The sequence below is a fragment of the Phoxinus phoxinus genome (assembly GCF_949152265.1).
Source record: "Phoxinus phoxinus genome assembly, chromosome: 1".
Lineage (NCBI taxonomy): Eukaryota > Metazoa > Chordata > Actinopteri > Cypriniformes > Leuciscidae > Phoxinus > Phoxinus phoxinus.
Genome location: NC_136876.1, coordinates 20,000,357 through 20,020,442, shown reverse-complemented (window position 1 = coordinate 20,020,442; position 20,086 = coordinate 20,000,357). Strand labels below are relative to the sequence as shown.

The 20,086-nt window shown below is 37.8% G+C and overlaps 3 protein-coding genes across 5 annotated transcripts; 2 read left to right on the top strand and 1 right to left on the bottom strand.

Moving 5' to 3' along the window:
- Positions 1 to 448: 448 nt before the first annotated feature.
- On the top strand, positions 449 to 3,280 carry atf4b (activating transcription factor 4b). The gene is made up of 3 exons (XM_079619495.1): positions 449 to 607; positions 1,390 to 1,776; positions 1,889 to 3,280. The coding sequence occupies exons 2-3, from the start codon at positions 1,488 to 1,490 to the stop codon at positions 2,866 to 2,868; spliced, it is 1,269 nt and encodes a 422-aa protein (XP_079475621.1). The 5' UTR covers positions 449 to 607; positions 1,390 to 1,487; the 3' UTR covers positions 2,869 to 3,280.
- A 2,715-nt stretch (positions 3,281 to 5,995) lies between these two features.
- Positions 5,996 to 12,248, bottom strand: LOC307002155 (GTPase IMAP family member 8). Of its 3 annotated transcripts, none has more exons than XM_079619467.1 (4): positions 12,192 to 12,248; positions 8,249 to 8,941; positions 7,528 to 8,109; positions 5,996 to 7,412 (listed from the first exon to the last, which is right to left on the bottom strand). In XM_079619467.1, the coding sequence occupies exons 2-4, from the start codon at positions 8,919 to 8,921 to the stop codon at positions 7,360 to 7,362; spliced, it is 1,308 nt and encodes a 435-aa protein (XP_079475593.1). In that variant the 5' UTR covers positions 8,922 to 8,941; positions 12,192 to 12,248; the 3' UTR covers positions 5,996 to 7,359. The 3 variants fall into 3 exon arrangements, with proteins under 3 accessions (XP_079475593.1, XP_079475592.1, XP_079475594.1); XM_079619466.1 differs by lacking the exon at positions 12,192 to 12,248 and adding an exon at positions 9,568 to 9,972; XM_079619468.1 differs by lacking the exon at positions 12,192 to 12,248 and adding an exon at positions 9,178 to 9,571.
- On the top strand, positions 11,077 to 19,810 carry adsl (adenylosuccinate lyase). Its single transcript, XM_079619453.1, has 13 exons — positions 11,077 to 11,370; positions 14,820 to 15,023; positions 15,195 to 15,239; positions 15,642 to 15,721; positions 15,954 to 16,125; positions 17,065 to 17,111; positions 17,245 to 17,335; positions 17,459 to 17,528; positions 17,611 to 17,758; positions 17,897 to 17,987; positions 19,132 to 19,221; positions 19,340 to 19,516; positions 19,648 to 19,810. The coding sequence occupies exons 1-13, from the start codon at positions 11,224 to 11,226 to the stop codon at positions 19,732 to 19,734; spliced, it is 1,449 nt and encodes a 482-aa protein (XP_079475579.1). The 5' UTR covers positions 11,077 to 11,223; the 3' UTR covers positions 19,735 to 19,810.
- Positions 19,811 to 20,086: the final 276 nt, after the last annotated feature.

Genomic DNA, 20,086 nt, shown 5'->3' with positions numbered 1-20,086 from the left:
TTTTTTCCATAACAATAATTTCCGTAAAAACAACCGAGGCAAGACTCGCCCAGTTGTTTCGGTTTCGTCCAGCAGAGGGCGACAGATCACACACTACATGCGGAGAATGTAACCTTCCCTGAAATGTTTGTTTTGATAGATAGACTTTGGATACATGTGTGTGTCAATCTATCAGCAATACAGACTAATATGAGGTTGATATCATCAGTCGATCAATCATAAATGATGTGTCTTATTCAAATACCATACGTTTCCATTACATTAACAAAAAGACTAAGACCTAAAAAAAAATTGTAATGAACTATTTTTCCTACGCATAATGATACAAATGGACTAAAAGTGATGGTTCTATATGTTGTCTGCGCCCAGTAACACAAAACAAAACTCTCCGGCGGAAGGATATGTCTGAGTGGCACTGCGGCTCTATATAAACATCAACTCGACGTCATCACCTGCAGTTCCGTTCTTCTCACAGCTGATTATTGTTGATACTCGCGAGATTCTGCTCTCCGCCGAAATGGCCGTGTGACCTGCTGCCCAAACAGCGCTCAAACTCCTCAGTGCATCAACATAGTGCACTGGCTCCGTACATTTATATCAAAATGGCGTAAGTATACTTTAACATTTTTTTTTTGTCTTAAAATGTCACGATCGTCACACCCACCCGACTGGGAAGTAGCTCAGCCGTATGACCTTTAATGTTTTCAGGTTATTTCGTATGCGACTTAAATATTGTGTATTTATTCATTTGAATAGATAATGGAAATTGTTTGAGAATAATGTCATGACCAGCGTCTCGCGGTTAAAGCGCACCATATGTCTAACGTCGACAGTGACAACCTCGGTCGATGAATTTGTAGTCGTTTCGGTTTTAAAATGTACCATAATGTTTTTTTATTGTGTATAGTGAATGAATTTCCAACACGCCTGAATATGTTTAACTTAGAATAAACACGAGTTTAATGGATGTTTCTTTGTCACCGCGTGCTCTTTATAAAATGGCGTACGTTCCCGAAAAGGGAGCGGCAAGTCCCTGAAATGGCGGAGTCTTTATCCACCTTGATAAAACAATAGAACATCGGCGTACCTTTGACCTTAAAACACCAGTTTAAGCTAATTTTAAGTTATTTTTAAAAAGCCATGAGATTTTGCCTCTGTTAAATTGTTGTTGAGATTTTAAAAATGGAGCCCAGTCTGCTGACAGTAAGGAATAAAGAACGTCACGTGGCAATGTCCATATATGGGTAGGTTGTGGGCAGATGTCATCGTTAGTCAGGAATAACTAATGAGGATTTATTGTTTTTTTTCTCTCTTGCAAAGCTTTTGTATTTGTTTACATTTTTGACATTGTTGTACAAGTGATTAACTACTTTTAATATCTGTTTGCAGGTCCTTCGTGGAAACACTGACTTCTGCTGCACCTGACAGCACGAGATTATTCGAATTCTCAGTAGAAGACTCGTTGATTCAACTTGAAATAGATAGCCATGTCTTTGATGAGCTCACAGTTTGGCCAGGACGATATGGAGGTCCTTCTTTGGGACCCATCATCACCGATGGCTGACCCTCTGGGGTCTTTTCTAGATAAAGATGAGGAGGTTCTTCCTCTCGGAGGCGCTGAGTCGCCTCTCTCATCTTTCTCTTCCTCTCCACTTCCCTCTCTCTCCCCACCCTGCACTCCTCCCTCCATTCAGAGGGGGGAGAAGGCTGGGCTCAATCAGCTGTCTCTGGCCTGGTTCCCCTCAAATGAGCTGTGCCTAGATAATCATGGCAATGGTGAGATGTAGCAATTTTTTATAAATATACCTACAAGTACCCTAGTTTCAGCATACTAACATTTAAACATGCAATCATAATTTTTAACATGTTTTTTTTTACTCCATTTCAGATCATTCATTCAGTGAAATGGATTGGATGACAGAGCGAATTGATTTGAGTGAGTTTGATCTGGAGTCTTTGATTGGCTCCTATGATTCTGAGGATCCACCCAGTTCTCCTGAGGAGCTCATCACTTCTCTAGAGTCACAGATAGACCTGGAGGCCCAGCCTGTAGCTTCTGACAATACGCCTTCACCCTCTCCAGCTGCGTCTGTCCCTGAAATCGATCAACTTTCCAACTTTTCCTTCACTTTGAATACTCCAGTTGCTACTCCATTCATTCCATCATCACCCTGTGAAATTTCTGAATCCTCCTCTGTGGTCCCTGAGCCCCAGGTTGAGTTTGAGATAAAGTCTGAACCAGCCTCCCCGGTCCCATCACCATCCATCCTTTCGCCAGAGTCCCCTACTGATACTCTTGAGCTTGGTTGCGAGGTAGACATAGCTGAAGTTCAGAGTCCACCCCCCATCGAAATGCAGGTGCCCAAAATAGTACTGTCCCTCACCCCAACCCGCATTGTTCTTGTACTTTCTCCCAAAGAGGAGGTTAATGCGATGATTACCCTTCCAGGTGAGCTGGTTGTGGAAAATTCCCCAAGTCCAACTTCCCCCGACCCACAAACCCCAACCTCTCCCCAGTCTCTCTCTTCTAGGGTGAAGCCCTACTCCACACCTGATTCTAAGCCCACCCCAAGTCAGCAGTCAGAGTTGCCTACCCTCACAGGAAGAGTGAAGTCAGCCAGTGGCTCAAAGGTTGTGGTTGAAAAGAAAAAGCGGAAGAAAATGGAGCAGAACAAGACTGCGGCAACCCGCTACCGACAGAAAAAGCGTGCAGAGCAAGATTCTCTCCATTCAGAGTGTACAGTCCTAGAGGAGAGGAATCAAGAGCTGGCAGAAAAGGCAGAGTCCATTGCTAAAGAGATCCAGTACTTGAAAGAGCTAATGGAAGAAGTCAAGCGGGCAAGAGAGAGCAGAAGTGTGAGGTCATAGAAATAAATGGACACAGAGGCTTGAAGCTGATAGAAATGGACGGTTTCAGCATAGCCTGAAGTGCAGAATGCGAGGGATGTTGGTCCTAAAAGAAAGTATTGTATGAGGGGTTGAATAAATGCCTTTTTTTTTTCACCATTGTCTGAGTAGAAATGAACCTGATATTCTCTTACCAGTGTATTTTTTTTAGTCTTGTGTCTATTGTATGCACAATATTATATGTGCATTGTTTTGAATTTTACCAATTGAAATTATGGTGTTCAAATGCTTAATATTTCAACTTTCTTCATTCATAGAGATAGTATGTGTGCATTTATTAAATTGTGTAGAACTCAATGTGTTGTTGTATGGGCCTTTCACTGCATATCAGTTAGCTTGGATGTTATTTATGTAATAAACATTTAAAAATGTTTCTTTGCGCATTTAATCTTTTTATTATGAAATGAAGGCAGAAATGAGTTTTAGTATTTTATAAAATTGTTTTTGACATTCACTACCTCAGTAGTAGGTACACATGATAGAGATTGAATTCTTTAAGGGTCATCTAGTATACAACTTAAAAGTAGTTAAATGTATAAAAATATATTTAGCCTGTTAAGTCAAAAACAATTTACACGAACAGCATAACCCCACTGTTTATGACCTAGGAAAACTGCATGGGTGGCAGAAAAATAAGTGGTTCTTTTTGTTTTCTGGGATTTCACAAATCGAGATCACGGAAATTCAACCTTGAGCTTAATTTGACAAAAACACTCCTTGATATGCAAAATTATTCTTTATTAATATGAAAATATGAAGTGAAAAGCTTACAAAAGCTAAACTCTTTAGTCATCTCAGTAGCTGTGTCCCAAAGTGAAGTCTGCATGCTCCGAAGGCCGATTGGCCGTATTTGAAGGCCGATTGCGTCACAGTGACGCGACAAAGGATGTCCCAAAATTCAAAGGCCGTTTCTCAATACCAAGTACGCAAACTTCGGACTTGCATCCTTGGTAGTTCAGACTTGCCAAGTTCGACTTAGGAGAACGAACTCCCGAGGACGCAAGTCCTGTTTTTCTGCAAATGGGACAGCGGCGTTCTTGATCGCGTCACCCAGCACGCTCTGGCTACTCCGGTTATCTTTTTATGTATATTTTAGCCAACAATAAAACGAAATATGGTATAAAACAACACTCTGCCTCTTTTCATTTAAAAAAAAATCTTAAACACATTAAATGACCACACAAATGTGGTTCAGGCAACGTGTACTTCACTGCATATATTTCAGTGGTGGGCCGTCAGGGCCAGCAAGGCCTTCTCTGCTGGCCTAAACACTATCAGAATCACTGACTTGCACTTTAATATATATTTTTTTATGAATGAGTATTAAATTATTCCCAATAGTCCATTCTCTTAATTTCATAGCTTTTCTCTTGGTTGCGCTGCTTCCAGTAGTGTTTATTTATTTTAGCGCTTTTATCCAATCATATTTCAGCCATCATGTGTTGCCAGGGTCAAATATATCTGCCTCGAGGCCTTCAGAATCGATAGTGCGGGCGCCTGTAGCCTAAAATGAATGGCAATGAAACTTTTGCTTTAACCAATCAGATAATCAGTCAGATTTAATCAGCCAATCAGATTTCGAGTTGACTGCACCGCGGCCATCTAGCAGGCATACAATAACGTAAGCATTTTCACGCCCTTTGATTGGATGGTCAGAGCGTTTTTCTACTATTATTACTGGTAGTCAGAGCTACCTAACCGCATCTGTAGCAAACTGTGTAAACTAAAATATATTCCTGTAAATTAGATTTAATCATTTTTCAACCCGTAAATTAATGTTTCTTTCCTTCCTCGATCACCAGCAGGTTCAAACCTACCGGAAAAAAATCCCTTATCCAGCTTACGCAGAGTCACGGATCTTGGGCAGCGACTGATGACGTTTCACAAGTCCACAAGAACACAAGTACAGACAAGAACGCATATTGAGAAACGGCCAAAGGCTGCACACTTCGGAGATCGCATTTGAAGGCCGATTGCGTCACTGCGGCGCGATGAAGGCTGTCCCAATTCAAATATGCATCCTCTGAAGGCCGTGTTCGAAGGCTGGTTGCGTCATCGTGGCGCGACGAAGGCTAGCCTGATTCAAAAGCGACGCCAAATGCACCCTTCATTTCCCCGTGAAAGAAGGATGCATAAACGGCTCCTTGCGGCCTGATATACCCCATAAGTCTTTGCGCGCCGGTGACAACAGCATTTTTATTTAAAGAAAAATGACGGCCGAGAGTTCGGTGGTGGACAGCAAATTCACATTTAAATGTAAGTATTATGTTTTCATTTACTCAAATAGCTAGCAAAACCCGAGTTAAAAGCCACAAGTTTTTCTTTTTCATAAACTTAATCTTAACTCCTTCGTCACCATTGCGTGGCTTCATTTGTAAGGTGATTTGAGGCAAAACTTGTGCAAATATTAGTTTAATAATTATTTCAGGGAGCAAGGAGCAGACAGCTAAATTGATTAAATTGCAATTAAATAATAAACTAAATAAATGACATTTTATTGTAATATTTGCACTAGTCTGTCTCACTTGTGTATTATAAGAAATATCAAGCCCACAACAATAAGAAAAGCAGTAGATAAGGCAATTGGGTTTCACTTTTATGTGTTTTTGTAGTGCTGTAATGCACAAAGGTTTTAACCAAATTTGATATCCAGAAAATATGAGTTTTGAAATATTTTGTATGCATGTCCTCATCTGTCGCCTTTGGCTTGCTCAGTTGGGGATATTCAATTAATTAATCAATTAATAATACTATTGACATTACCAAACATGGACGTTTTATTATTGTTTTAATTTAATACTGTGAAGCTGCTTTGATACAATCTGTATTGTGAAAAGCGCTAAACAAATATTCTTGACTTGACTTGACTGTCATATTTTGCAGTGTTAACAATGCATTAATGTTAAGATTGCACCCTTGTGTTAATATTTTTCACAAGTACCCTTTTCTGCTTTTTTAGAGCATTTCTGGAGAAAATGGGTCTGCGGGGCAAGGTAACTCCCATACAGGCAAAAAATAATAATAATAATGGGACAACTTAAAACAAATACAAAGTAAGAAAGTTAATACACACATCTTTGCTTAAATGTATTGTGCTGTTGTACTGTATATTTACCATGGTCCATTATGTGCATAATAAAAAAGAATACACTAGCTTACAAAAGAAGCAAGCCTTCTTTTTATGATGATCAAAGTATAAATGAAAATTTTAAGCTTCGGCTAAAACGAAAGTACAAGACCTGAAACATCCTCACCATGTCCTCCGTTAAAATAAAACATAAAAATGATAATAGCCAATTCTGGCTCCATAGCTGTTTACTGTTTACATTATATCAAATTAATTATCAGGATGGCTGTACTCTCGCACCGTTGCTTGGCGCATGGAGCGGTAATCGGGAACATCTGGTTGCGCAATTAGGAAATCCCAGGCTATATTCAAAGGACGCATAAGCTGCATAATTGGAAGTCCGCGGCCTTCGAATGATGCAGCCTTCACATTGGGACACAATTCAGTCAAACCAGTTGAAAGTCACATTTGTGGCTGATATGATTGCCTATGCTGTTGGGATTTCGTAGAATATTCTCATATTGCGCCGAATATTTGCGGACAAGATAAATATTAGGCTACTACGCAATAGTAACAGCCATTCCCTGAATGCTCGGTAAATGTGTTTAGGTAGAATGTAATGTAGCTACCCCACTCGAATTATGTCAAATTCAAGCAAATTAGCAATCATGTAATGCTGCCATCAAAGTCCTGAGTATTTGCTAATCATCAAACTCATAAAAAAAAACACTGAAGGTTCTTAAGGTGCTCAATGGAACTAGAACACTTCAAGAATGTATGTAGGCTATAATCCCAATGACTTTATGATAATATAGTGAGTGCATTCAAACTAAATGTAAGCAATATTCCAACTTTGTGAAATCCGGTTTTACTAAATATATGACACTGTTTGAATGTGCATGAAAAACTACGAGGTTGTGTAAATACTGTACAATACAGGGTATGAGAGTGCTTTACATTGTGGAAATTAATAGTCGTTTTACATATAGCACTTGAAAATAATCAGCTCTGAAACTAGCTATTGCATTCTTTTGGCGATAGTGTCAGTATTTGAGTATGCTTATTTGTGGTCTCTAGCTCACAGGATTATAAAAAAACAAGTTTATGTAAAGATTTTGTCACCAGAAAGTGCTACGTGCTTCAAGCAAAGGTGAATGTTCTTAATTTAAAACTTGATGAAAATGTGACTAAATCTTAACAGTGCTCAAGAAGCCAGATATGTAGGTTGTAAGTCTAATTCTATCAAGATGACATACAAACAGTGTGAATGGCCTTATGGGTTATAAACAGTTGCATAAATACGGCTTGTTTTGGGATCAAAAAGGTCAATAACTTCTACATTCATCTTAGATTTTCCAGAGTTGCACTTTATGTTGCCTTATATTTCATAGTAGAATGCATCTTCCACTCGTTTCCATCTCGTCCAGCTCTTGATTTACTATAGAACAAGGATGCAATAATCAGGTTTTACATATAAATATTCTTGAACAAATTAAATCGCAACCTGATGTGAAAACCAGCAATAATAATAACATAAGATGCAAAACACTTACATGTGACAGGTAAGAAAGGTTTCTGTCCATTCTCTGCTACCATTTCCTCTATTTTCTGCAAGAGTTCAGTCACCTGTGTCCTGTTGTTGTTGGCTTTGGTACAGTCTAGCACATGATAACAGTTCCAGCAATGCTGCATCAGTTTCAGCAGCTGTCCTCCATCCCGCTGGATGTGATCCTCGATGGACGTGCCATACAACCAATCGCCACATGAAAACAGCAACAGTGTGTGAAGACACGACTCCTCGCCAAACATTTTCAAATGGCTCTTGAGGGCCTTTCTCTTTTTCGAAGTGAGGGTCGAGACTACAGGGATTACCAGTAAGAGTGCATGTGGGCCAGGATGGAGAAGCCCTGCCCCTTGTTTAATTTCTTTTTGAATGTTGCTTGGTGTGCGCTGGGCAGAGAACCAATCCCAACCTGGTGTGTCAACAATTGTGAGGCGCCGACCAGCAACCACTGCTTGATGTCGGACAGACACCTCAGTGGGGCGTCCTGATTCAAACACACGACAGCCCAGTAGAAGATTACCTGCAGAGCTCTTACCTGCTCCACTCCAGCCTACTAGCAGAACCCGTAACTCTGTTAAAAAGAAAGTGGGAGATTGCAACAAAAGGATATTCACATGATGAAAATGCACTTTGCATGTTCTAAGGAGACATTCTGCAAAGGTATACCAGCAAAATTAAGGTACAAGAAAATGAATCAGATGCGAACTCACCTCTTGGCGGAGATCTAAAGATTGCTGCTGTCCTCTCCACTTCTGGGACTCCATCCTCTTCTCTTTCATTTTCTTCATCATCGAATCCAAGCCTTGGCCTCACCATTTCAAAGAACCAGCCTTGATTCTCCCGAACCATTTCCTCGACTTTTTGTAAAAGCTCTGCAACTTGAGCACTTTTGTCTGAGCTGGTGTTATCCAAGGCATGATACCTGGAGCCACACCTCTCCACCAACCTCTGCAGCGCTGCCCCGCCATCCACAATACATTTCTCAACACCTTTGTCCTGCAACTGGTCCGCACAGGTGAACAAAACCATGGTGTGCCTCCATATTCCTGCTCCCAGTTCTCTAACTCGGGCCCAAAGACCTTGCCAGTGGTTTTCGGTGAATGGAACTCCGATGGGAACCACCAGCAGCAGGGCATGGGGACCAGGAGAACATTGATCAATGAAGGACTGCCGGTTCTCTGAGTCCGTCTCATCAGTTGTGTCTTCGGTTTCCAGATTCCATCCTGGGGTGTCAATGATCATCAGTCGCCAGGTGAGTATGTCTACCCAATGTTGTTGGTCTGTTTGGGAATTGTCAGATGGGGTTTTCTCCTGGCTCAAGATGGTATTCAGTGTTGAGGTCTTACCAGAGCCCTGGTACCCCAGCAACAGTAGGCGCCACATGGGTGGAGAAGATCCCTCTGCTTTTGAGAGACAGAGATCAAAATGAAAATGAAAATGAAAATTATATTTTTTGTTATAAGTGATCAAAACTATTTGCAGACTACACCCACAACTCCTATTTGTGCATTAAAACTATATCCTTGTAACCTTCTGATGACCGCCGTATAAATTGAAAACTGGTGCATGTAGTCCTGCACTAAATAACCTTAACCGTAACAAGTCTTGTGATTGTAAAATAATAAACTTAAACACTTACATTTGACAGGTAAGTAAGAAAGGTTACTGACACCACATCCTCTATTTTCGGCAAGAGTTCAGTCTCATGTGTCCTGTCCTTGTTTTAGTACAGTCTAGCACATGATAACATCAGTTTCAACAGTTCTCCTACGTCCCTCTACTAAGTAACCCAAACACTTAGCCTTATGATCTCATTCTAATGCAGAACCGAGATCAGATTCAATGATGTGTGTGGGCATCTGCTTTTGTATGATGGCAAACTGATCTAGAAACAGCTGAGACTCTCCTGTCTGCATTATAAATCCCCAGAGACACAGGAAGCGCACGTAATGCAGAGGGGAAGTGAGTCAGCTGCCTGTGTAGAAAATTGTCTGACATACGAATGAAGTTAAAGTTTAATGTCACTTACCAGCATTTATATCAAAAGAGATTGTAGCCATCTTGTGTCTAGCTGGTCCGTTGTCTCCTGTTCTCTCTCTCTCTCTCTCTCTCTCTCTCTCTCTCTCTCTCTCTCTCTCTCTCTCTCTCTCTCTCTCTCTCTCTCTCTCTCTCTTTCTCTCTCTCTCTCTCTCTCTCAGCAGCCAGTTGCCTGTGCTCAAAACATTGCGTTCTCCCCTCTTATCTCCCTCCTACTCTATTTCCCTCTTTCTTCCTGTGATTTTCTGATTATACAACCCCCTCACAAGCTTTCTCTCGGCTTCTTTTTCACTTTCTTTCCCTCATGAAATTGTACAAGCAGGAGGAGCTAGGAGAAAGAGGCAAGTAGAGAGCAGAGGGATGTAAGGAGGGAGTGAGAAAAATATGTGGCTTGTGATTCATTTGGTGCTGAGTTTGACAACTATTATACGGTAGGTAGCCTCCCAAAATTCTTAATAAATAATAAGTGTGGAGTGGTTTGCTATTCTTTCATTGTGTAGTATTGAGTTTGGGGTTGGAGCACATGCTGTCATTTATTAAACCAATGAAAAGATGGAAGTATCCAGTTTAGCCCCGCCCACCTGATTATGCAGTATGACCTAAACCCAGCAACATTGAAATACTGGAGTGAGTAAAACAAACACTGGACAGTTTTTGTAATATTTAATAAATAAACAAACTAATTAAGGTAAATTACATTAATTTGAAAAGCTTTACAAGTTCCAAAGTCTAGGGTTCGGTGATCATATTCGACAAAGTTTCAGTACTCATCTTAAAATCTGTTTTTCCAAAAATAGTAAATGCAACTTTTGCTTTATGAATGTCCTCTTGTGAACCAGGAAAAACGTTTTGTGAATTTTTTTTTAATGTCTGCATTGTTTGGAGTATAAGAAACAGAAAAAGAGTATAAGATTCTCAACTATATATAAAAGATGGAACAGAATAATTTGATATACTTTTTTACTTATACAATAGGCCTATGTGTGTAAAATGGCCATAAATGGGTCGTCCTATTTAAAACATTGCATATATACTCAATGTATCAGTGTATATTATTTGCATAATAATGTGTTCTTGGGGCAAAATGTAAAAAAGAAAAAGTGTAACAATGAGAGTAATAACTTGGCAACATTTTCATAAAACGATTTAATGGGAATATTGATGTAATTTCTTTCCCTATGTACTTGTGTCTCCCCAAAATGCCTGATACGCATGCTGATATGAAATCGATGCGCTTGTTTCGTAACAAAAACTCATGTTCTGATTTGAAACCCCATAACATACTGATATGTTTATTTACAGCAAACATGACAACATTAGGCTTTGTGTAATATTTATTTAATTACACATATTGAACATAAATATTTTAAGGAATTATATATACGCATATAGTATTTATTTCAGTCTTAGTTTAAAAAATAAATGTTATTGACATAATTTTTCAAATGAATTACAATCCTTAGCATAGAAACACTAGATGGCGTCAAAAGCCCACTGTGCCTAGAAGTCGTGATGCTCTGTGCCGTCGATCTATTAGAACTGTCGTAAACCCTGCAAGTCTCCTCTTGGACACAAGTTGCAGCAGCAGGAGTTCAGCTTCACAGTCTTGTGGTCGCGGCACTGGGCGCTTCACTGATCCGCTACTGGCATGGAGGGATCCGGGGACGAGTTCATGAAATACCGCTCACCGCTGGTGTCGCGGTACGCCAGCAAAGAGATGGCCTATAACTTCAGCGACAGGAAAAAATTCACCACATGGAGAAAACTGTGGATTTATCTCGCTAAGGCTGAGAAGGTCTGGATATTTATCTTACGTGTGTACTTTCTACAGACTGTCTACTGATGATTTTGTTGTTATTGTTGTGATCCTCTGAATGCCAACCAAGTGTGATCCAGTCTTGAGTTTTTGACCTTGAGGGAGTGAGTGGAGATCTCAAGTTGCTCTTAGTCTAAAAATAGTTTGAAAGTTTGGACATAACATGATATTTAATGTTTTAAAAGTGGACCAGGCTAACAAACTTGCCTATAATGTTACAAACAAGTAACGTTACTGTGGTGGCAGCTTACCACTGTACGCTGATGATGGTAACGTTACGCAGAAATTAAATAGGCATTGTACATTAACTTAGTTAATACATGGGTCATTCCAGAATTGCGGGTACATTTCAAGTAGAGAAAGAAAACAAAAAATAGGATTTTTTTTCCGTTTACCTTTTTTATTTTCATAGAATGCACTTTAAATTCAACATTTTCAATATTTGCTGATCTTAAACTTGTAAGATTTAAAATATTAAAACTGAACATCAATGTAGGCTACTAACAGAAAAAGCCTGTCAACTCTGTTATAGACAAATTGGGTCAAATACAGTTAACAAATAACAGAGTAGACATTTTCCAACATTTTGTGCTTTAGCTCAAAATGATAACCTCAAACCAGATACCACATGGCATGTCTAAAAACAGAATTGTATGGGTTTTCGCCATATAATCGTTTTTTAAAAAGTGACTGAGAGATTCACTGCAATTTCACACTAACAGATTTGACAAATAATGAATCTACTATTGGTGTATCCTAAACATTTTGTACAAATTAATAAGAAAAGAATAATGACATACCTCATTGCTTTCCAGTTTCCCGCCAGAGGAAGTGACATCACTTGGTGCAAGTCACATGTTTTTCTACAAATGCTTTGGCGCTAAAAAAAAAAAATATGTAACAGAGTTGACCAGAACGTAGGTACAGACACAAAATCTATTTTTTTTATTAATTAAATTACAAATAATACAGAAAATATATATTCTATGCAATTATTTAGGCTATATAACTTAATAGAGTAAACTCAAAAAATATTTGAAAATTCGACTTAATTATTTCATGATAATTCAAGTTGAATGTATGCATCAGGAGGCAGAGACAGTCAATAATAGATGGAGTGGGAGTCATGTAGTTAATATTTCTCATTAAAAATATTTCCTAAATAATATACATAAAGTATTATTTTTAGTGATGGTGTAATATAATTTGGTTTGTGTTATTAATCAAAACTGATTCAAAACATTTTTTTTTTTAAATAAAAGGTTTATCTGGGAGACTCGAAATGTAGCCTACCCCCAATTCTAGAATGACATTTTCAAGAGTATTATCATTGTACATGAACAGAACAAATATTGTACCTGGGAACTTCTTGTAAGGGGTGATTATAGCATGGTTGGTGATAATACCATGGTAGCTTGACATTTACCATGATACTGAATCCCTACTATAATTATGTTCCGTGGTATTAGGTGGTACTATGGTAAAAGTCCAAGAAGCAAAACATTACTATGTGTCTAAACCATTGTAGTGTCATGGTAATTTGATGTAGTAGTGATTTTTTTTGTATACACTGCAGTATATACAACTTATACCTCTGTTTGATAACTGTCATATCTAGCTCTGTATGTCAGGTTAAAGGTCACTGAATCCCTCAAAACATAAGCTCACAGTAACTCAGCAGTTTAGATGATAGTGTAGGAACCAGTTTTAGAAGAGAACTCTCAAATTCAGACAACAGATATTCAGTTTGCTGAGATTAACATTAGTTGAATTGATAAGAAATCTAATTATTGACTGTTGACCGGTGGACTTTGGTGGTTTAGCTGACATACAGGGAAGGCTTGAATATTGGTTGTTTGTTTGAAGAGTGTATAGAAATCAAGAACTAATATTTTGTGATCGCCCACCCAGTTACCCATAAATCTCCTAGTTAATGCCGCAGTCTGTTCAATTAGCACTGGGCAATGTTAACTGAACACAGTCATCTGGTCACATGGTGGTCATTCTCTGACCCGATGATGAGACAGACGGGTTTCTGTTTGCTGCTCTGGAAGTAAAGTCACGCTGCAGAACTTTACTAATATAGTCCTTGGGACGCACAGTACTAGATGAAGCCCTGGGAAAGATTGTACAAGTGTGTGTTTCCAAAATAACTCGTGTAAATGTCAGGGTAACAGGAGAGTGACTCTTGAGGGTTGACCTTTACCCTCTCTCTGTGTATTGCTAATGATGAAACAAATATGCTGATAAAATGTGTTACAGCAAAATGATATGAGGATGCAGCAATATTGCAATTCTGGCCGATGTAATAAGCAAATAATTACTTTGAAATTTATAATAATTTTATAATAAATTAACTAAAGCATTAAATAAATACAATAAACTTTTAAAATGCTACAGGTGAAGTTTAAAAATGTACATTTAAAATAAGTAATATGAAAAATGGAAATTCATTGTAAGATTTTCTGAAAATTACGGAGAGAATATGATAAATGATAAAGAGAAATAGAAATGAGAATGCATTAATAAGTAATATCCAATAATGACAATACCGATAGTTTTACAAAATCTCTGATATTGGCTGATAACCAATATGATATTGGTATATAGCCTAGTGCTTTATTATTGGTATATTATTGGTATATAGGCTAGTGCTTTATTATTGGTATATAGCCTAGTGCTTTATTATTGGTATATTATTGGTATATAGGCTAGTGCTTTATTATTGGCATATAGGCTAGTGCTTTATTATTGGTATATAAGCTTTATTGTGAATGGAGCTGTTCAGGTTGTAGTTCTGTAAAAGAATAAACCAAATTTTCTTTTATTTTCAAGCCCTGTAAAAGTTCTAATGGGTTTTGTGACTTTCATGAGACTTGTTCTACAACATAAAGTGCATACAGTCAAACCTCACAAGTGAAAAAATAAGCTTCTAACAAGCTTTTACATATTGCTATTTTAATTGCAATGGGAATGTTAAATGTGTGAAAATTCAATCTATTTTCTAACGTTATTGATATTGTGAACAATCATCCATGTATATAGCCTATATATTAGGGCTGTTAAACGATTAATCGCGTCCAAAATAAAAGTTTGTGTTTACATAGTAAATGTGTGTGTACTGTGTATAATTATTTTGTATATACACACGTTCATGTATACATTTAAGAAAAATGTGTTATTTATATATAAAATATTTATAATTTGTATATAATATAAGTTATATATGAATCTATATACATGTATATCTACTATATATATTTAAATTATTTTACCTAAATTTTTTTTTATCAAAATGTATGAATACATTTATTTTTTATTAATTCATTAGGTTTGTACATTACAATACAGAAGAAAAGATCTTTCGCTACTTCCGTTTCATCGTAACTTGAATACATTTCTTTATCGCTGTAATATTCTGTCTGCAGGCGTTGGGTCTCCCCATAACCGATGCCCAGGTGAGCGAGATGGAGTCTCACGCGGACGACATTGATTTCGTCATGGCTGCAGAGGAAGAGAGGAAGTTGAGGCATGATGTCATGGCTCATGTGCACACGTTCGCTCATTGCTGTCCCACCGCTGCTCCCATCATCCACTTGGGTGCCACTTCCTGTTATGTGGGAGACAACACGGTGAGGCAAAAAATATTATCACGCCATTATCTGTTCCTATTAATTAGACTCAGTGGAAGTGCTGCTGGATGCAAAATCCTTCTAAGAAAAAGTATGTTGTTCTAAAGTCAGTACATTATTTTAAAATGGTGAAAATGGTCTTATTGAAATGTGTGTATGCTTTATCTGTAGGATCTGATAATGCTGCGTGATGGATTTGATATTCTGCTACCCAAGGTTTGACTTTCTGATATTTTCCAGCTTATGACAACTGATGCTTATTAAGTTTACTAGTTCCATGTAAATATAAAATTAAGAAATCAATTATCAATGTATTAAATTATTTTGACAAATAAATAAGTGTAAAATGGTCTACCGTAATTATTTTAAGAAATGTAGTTAAATGTAACATTAAATAATAAGTCACTTGTCAAATTGGCAAACAAATGTATGTTTAAAAAATAGTTTATTTACTTAATGCTTAAAATGTGAATTAAATGCAGTAATAAAATACCTTAATCACGCAAATGTTAAGTGAAAAAAATTGCATTGATCACGAATTTGGCACACCTAGTCCTCCATAATTTCCATCCACTGCAGTAACGTGTTTATTGTTTTCAAACATTCTCTCTTCTACAGTTGGCTCGTGTCATAGACAGGCTGGCTAACTTTGCAGAGAAATACGCCGACCAGCCGACTTTAGGCTTCACCCACTATCAGTGAGTAAATTCAGGGTTCAGTGCATGTACTAAACCTCTCATATAAATATTTAGATTTTAGAGCATGTTTAAAGTGTGCATGTAAAATTAATTGTTTCTACCATTTTCCTTTCATCGTCTATTCATTTATGATCTGTCCATCTAATCTCTTCAGTCATTTTGTAACCCATACAGCACTATTTATTTTCTTCAAATCTCTTATTTTTAATATTCCTTTGCATATTTTTCTCAGACCAGCTCAGCTGACTACTGTCGGGAAGCGTGCGTGTCTGTGGCTGCAGGATCTGGTCATGGACATGCGCAATCTTCAGCGTGCAAGAGAGGACCTGCGCTTCCGGGGCGTCAAAGGAACCACAGGCACTCAGGCCAGCTTCCTGCAGCTCTTCCAGGGGGATCATGAGAAGGTGAATGCAGCTGCATGAAAATCAACAGCGGAATCTGACTTTTATGCCTTAACACTGGCTTACTTTATACCTAGTAGAGTGCACTTTGTCTTCAGCATACAAACTATTCACACTACCTTTCAAAAGTTTGTGGTCAGTACAATTTCTTTTTTTCTTTTTTTTTTAAATAAATGAATACTTTTATTCAGCAAGGATGCATGAAATTAATTAAAAGTGACGGTAAAGACTTCAGCATTATTACAGAAAAAAAACCCGTTATTTTAACCGTGAATATCATGAATAAAATTTAGGGAGGTTTTCACAAAAATATTAATCAAGCTGTTTTCAACATTATAATAAGATAATTATGATTATAAGAAATATTACTTGAGCAGAAAATCAGCATATTAAAATGATTTCTGAAGGATCATGCTGAAAATTCAGCTTTGACATCACAGAAATAAATTACTTTTCAAAAGTGTTTTTTGTAAATTGCAATGATATTTTATAATGTTACTTTTTTCACTGTATTTAAAAAAAAAAACATGCATAATTCTTTCATAAGTATTTAAAACATCTTACTGACCTGTACTAAAAACAGAAACGTTTTTTTTTTTTTGTGCTTTTCGTGTACAGTTGACAAAGTTTTCAAAACGCTCCCTGTTCACACAGGTCCGCTAAAACTAAAAATGAACAATCAATACGCATGCGCATATGACATTAGCGGTTTCACAAAATTCACATTTTTGTAGTTTTTATGGAGATGATAACTGTATTGTTTTCAAAAACGTACACTTTGAAACCTGTTTTCAAAAGTTTACGCAGAAAAAAGTTTCAGTGCCCCAAAACGCCGGTGTTGTGTACGGCCAAAATCGTGATATTATCGAATCGGATAGGTGTATCGTCCCAGCTCTGGTATATTCTTTGGTTGAACTGACTTTTGACTGTTTTCTCTCCTAGGTGGAGGAGTTGGATAGGAAGGTCACAGAGATGGCTGGATTTAAAAAGTATGCTCAGGCTATTTAATTTCTGCTTTCGTTGTTTAATAAATGCTTCTAATTGCTTAAATGTTGTTGGCTAGAGACTTGCATTGTGCACGTTTTCGTGTGCACATGGTTATTGAGTTCTCTGTTTCTCTAGATCATACTTGGTGACGGGTCAGACGTACAGTCGTAAGGTGGATGTGGACTCGCTCTGTGTGCTGGCCAGCCTCGGAGCCTCAGTACACAAGGTCAGACATGAATATCAGATCAGCTTTATGAACTTATAAATTAGCTGCTTTAACAATCCACAATAGTCACAGAAAAGCAACAGACAATATTTGTTTGATCAGAACAACCTGTTTTTGCTGTAGATTTGCACTGATATTCGTCTGTTGGCTAATCTGAAAGAGATCGAGGAGCCGTTTGAGAAAGAGCAGATTGGTGAGTTTGTATGTGTGAGACATCTCATTTTGATCTAATTTTAAACCAACCTCTGATCTGTCATGGTTTCCTCTGTTTGTAGGTTCCAGTGCCATGCCGTACAAGAGGAACCCCATGCGTGCCGAGCGCTGCTGTAGTCTTGCTCGCCACCTGATGGCGCTAGTGTCAGACCCTCTGCAGACCGCATCAGTGCAGTGGCTGGAAAGAACCCTGGACGACAGCGCTAACAGGCACTGATATGACATCTGTTGTCTGACCATATGATGTGGCATTGCACCATTTTGGCTTTGTGAAGATGAAACTTTAGGCTCTTTCTTTTACCAACCTCATGTCTCAATATCTTTTTTTTTGTGTGTGTGCTTATTTAGGAGGATCTCATTGCCCGAGTCCTTCCTCACAGCTGACATCATCCTCAGCACTCTGCAGAACATCACTGAAGGGCTGGTGGTGTATCCTAAGGTGTGTGTGTGTGTGTGTGCAACTCTCAATGCATTTTGACTTTTGGGTCATCTCTTTTCAACACACATTTTAAAAAGTTTTCATCATGGCTGGCAATTATCAGTATCAGGTTTTATCAAATGAATTAAATGAGATGGTGATTACTTAGTCCAAATAATTGCATATACACTACTGTTCAAAAGGCCCTTTTGTTTTTGAAAGTAGTCCTTTATGTTCACTAAAGCAAATCTAAAATACAGTAAAAACGTTAACATTGTGAATTATTATTACAATTTAAAATAAATTTTTTCCATTTTAATATTTTAAAATGTAATTTATTCCTGTGATGTCAAATCTGTATTTTAAAATCATTACTCTAGTCTTCTTCAGTCACATGATCCTTCAGAAATCATTGTAATATGGAGGTTTTGCAACATTTTCTATATCAATGCATTTATTAATTATATTTAAACCATACAATATTTGATGAGGAAAGACTAAAAAAGTAAATGATTAAAGAGTTTTTTTAAAGGGTAAAAAAAAAAAAACCCTTTACATTAGACATAATTTATAGATGATTATCACATTAAATTGACAGCTGTACTGTTTAAAGGGGTCATGAATTGAGAGAGAAACATTTCTTGATCTTTTGACTTATAAGAGGTCATTGTACTATAAAATAAAGTTCTGTAAGTTTTACAATTCAAAGCTTCTTTGTTAGTCCAAAAACAGATTTTATTGAAACCAAGTTGCTCACTACCTCACAAATACATAAGGAATAAATATAAATAAAGGGTGATTAATTGGTACGCTGTCTTTGAGGTGTAGACTCTGAAACTGAATTTTACTGGTTGCCATTTTTCAACAACGGAAGTTTTCAAAACAGTTGCACACGTGTAATGGTGGGGACATTGAAAAAAATATTTTAATATGCAAAACTGTTACCCAATCATAGAAGTGGGCGTTTACTTCCAAGTCTTGAATGCGGCAGCATGTTTCAAAGAGAGGGCCAAAAACAGGAAAGGAAATAGCCTATTAATTCTAAATTATGTTTTTTTTAATCTAAAAATATTGATAACATTATGAGGGGATCTCGGAGAACATTATACAAAAAAAACAATACAGTTCATGACCCCTTTAATCATTCTCTCTTTCTCTTTTATAGGTGATTGAGAGGCATATCCGTCACGAGCTGCCCTTCATGGCTACTGAAAACATCATCATGGCCATGGTGAAGGCCGGAGGAAACAGACAGGTCAGAACTATCAGCGATTTGAATAAATTACTTGCTGTAAATATTGTTTCTGTGAGCACAGCAGATGTTTATAGTGCCTAGCATTGACTAACATGTCTGTACTGAAACACACACTCAGGACTGCCATGAGAAGATCCGTGTGCTGTCCCAGCAAGCTGCGGCCGTGGTCAAACAGGAAGGGGGAGATAATGACCTACTGGCTCGGGTTCAGGCTGATCCATATTTCACCCCCATTCTCGGACAGCTGGACAGCGTTCTGGATCCCAAAACCTTCATCGGCCGAGCCCCACAACAGGTACACGCATGCAGCCTAGAAACACCTGTACATCCACTTCTGTCCTATTAACATTTATCACATGATTAACATAATGTTTTAATCATGAGGTAGGCTGTAATACCCTTCCAATCGCTTCCTCTCTTTCTCAGGTTACAAGATTTTTGTCTGAGGAGGTCAGGCCTGTTCTAGAGCCTTACAAAAGTAAAATGGACGTGAAGATTGAACTTGAGCTTTAAGAAACACACATGCGACTCTGTGACTGATGCATCAGAACTGTATGACAATGAATAAATGTCAAGCTGTTTAACTTTTCGTGTGCTCTTTCATGTGACATTTTGACAACATTTACTTCTCAAAATCCGGGGTAGGGTTGGTTGCACCAGCCATTAGTAAGTTGTTTTTTCTTAAATTGGAACGTTAAGTTCACTCTAGAGGCTTAGTAACTACTAGCTAGTTTGTAACTAATTCTGTACTTTAATCGGTCGCACCATTTGTTCTTAAGGCAGAACGTAACTAGTTGGTCGTAAGCTCTCCGTAAAGTAATGTGTAGTTGCATGATATGTAGTCTCAATATCCTAATAGCAGCAT

Bases quoted from the DNA above. Each gene is read 5' to 3' on its own strand.
- LOC307002155 (XM_079619466.1), bottom strand. From the start codon at position 9,598: ATGGCTACAATCTCTTTTGATATAAATGCTG. The intron at 8,942-9,567 runs GTAAGTGACATT...GTCTCTCAAAAG, and splicing joins CTCTTTTGATATAAATGCTG to CAGAGGGATCTTCTCCACCC. The intron at 8,110-8,248 runs GTGAGTTCGCAT...TCTTTTTAACAG, and splicing joins CTTTAGATCTCCGCCAAGAG to AGTTACGGGTTCTGCTAGTA.
- atf4b (XM_079619495.1), top strand. From the start codon at position 1,488: ATGTCTTTGATGAGCTCACAGTTTGGCCAGGACGATATGGAGGTCCTT. The intron at 1,777-1,888 runs GTGAGATGTAGC...ACTCCATTTCAG, and splicing joins CCTAGATAATCATGGCAATG to ATCATTCATTCAGTGAAATG.
- adsl (XM_079619453.1), top strand. From the start codon at position 11,224: ATGGAGGGATCCGGGGACGAGTTCATGAAATACCGCTCACCGCTGGTG. The intron at 15,240-15,641 runs GTTTGACTTTCT...TCTCTTCTACAG, and splicing joins TTGATATTCTGCTACCCAAG to TTGGCTCGTGTCATAGACAG. The intron at 17,759-17,896 runs GCACTGATATGA...GTGCTTATTTAG, and splicing joins CTGGACGACAGCGCTAACAG to GAGGATCTCATTGCCCGAGT.